A 1,203-nucleotide genomic window follows, 5' to 3' on the forward strand; every position below is an offset into this window, starting at 1 on the left:
AACCACTTTCATCCATCTCTCTTCTCCTTTCTTATCCTCTCTCGTTTTCTTCACAATGCCATCGGCACACTCTCCCCTGGATCTTCCTTCTCCTCCTCCTTCTTCTCTCCAGGCCGACGATGAGAAGTCAAAAGAAACGAAGAAAAGAACTCACGCCTTTCATCATTCTTCCAGCCATGCTTCTCATAAGAAAGACACCCCGCAACGGAGACAAGATCAAGAGGAAGAAGAAGAAGAGACACCTACTACTACTACCACACAACTCCAAGCACCTTTAAAGCGTGGCCTGTCTTCTCCAAATCCCGGAATGAAGAGGCGCCGATGCTTTGCAGGCCAATCTTCTTCTTCTTCGTCATCTCAAACTGTCGGAGGGACAGGTGCGTCTCAGGAGATCCATGCCCCGCTCATTCAGAAAGAAACGGATTTGTTCCATAGCCCTCATGAAGAGAAAGAGGAGGCCTTTCATGGAGACGCAGACAGCAGAAATCCCTCCGCATCATCGTCAGCACCGCCCTTCGCGCCTTTAGATCTCCCTCCTCTTCAAATGGATGGGGTCCCCCTCAGCCAACGACGTGATCTCTCCCAATCCTTATCACGTCACTCTTCTTCTTCTTCCTGTGCTGATGGGCCTATCGCTTCTTCTTCTTCGTCTGCTCTGAAACCGCGATCGTCTCGCTTCCCCCCCCATGGAAACGAAGAAGAAGAAGGAGAAGGAGAAGAAGAAGAAACACAGCACGGAGAAGAGGTCTCTCGAGATCCTCCTCCTCGCCAAGGTGACGAGGAGGATGATAAGATTCATAACGATATCAAGATGAAGAAGAAGAGGAAGAGAAGAGACAGCAATACCTCGGGGAGCTTTCTTCAGGTCTCTCTTCCTCCTGTGTCTCCTTCCTTAATTTTAACCGACTGGTATCAGCTAGCCATGCTCTATGCCAACTGGCGAGAAGGGCGGCATCTCCAGAAGGCTGTCTTTGAAGGCTTCTTCAGAAAGGCCCCTTTTCATGGAGAATATGCGGTCATGGCGGGGGTGAAACAAATGATCGACTTTATTTCTCATATGAGATTCACAGAAGATGAAATTGACTTCTTCAGGTGAAAAGAACAAAGATCTAAACAAAGAAAGATCTAAACAACTTTAGCCCTTCAAACTTCGATATAGAGAGATGAAGATCATTGCACAAACGCGCCTCGTGCTTCTGTGGG

At 48.3% G+C, this 1,203-nt stretch overlaps 1 protein-coding gene across 1 annotated transcript; it reads left to right on the plus strand.

Moving 5' to 3' along the window:
- Positions 1–55: 55 nt before the first annotated feature.
- CSUI_002760 (nicotinate phosphoribosyltransferase) lies at positions 56–1,090 on the plus strand (the record flags this gene model as incomplete). Its single annotated transcript, XM_068062959.1, has 1 exon — positions 56–1,090. A coding segment is annotated over one exon (1,035 nt), but the record flags the coding sequence as incomplete, so codon positions are not given.
- Positions 1,091–1,203: the final 113 nt, after the last annotated feature.

This window comes from Cystoisospora suis (genome assembly GCF_002600585.1).
Source record: "Cystoisospora suis strain Wien I chromosome Unknown contig_1151, whole genome shotgun sequence".
NCBI classification, from domain to species: domain Eukaryota; phylum Apicomplexa; class Conoidasida; order Eucoccidiorida; family Sarcocystidae; genus Cystoisospora; species Cystoisospora suis.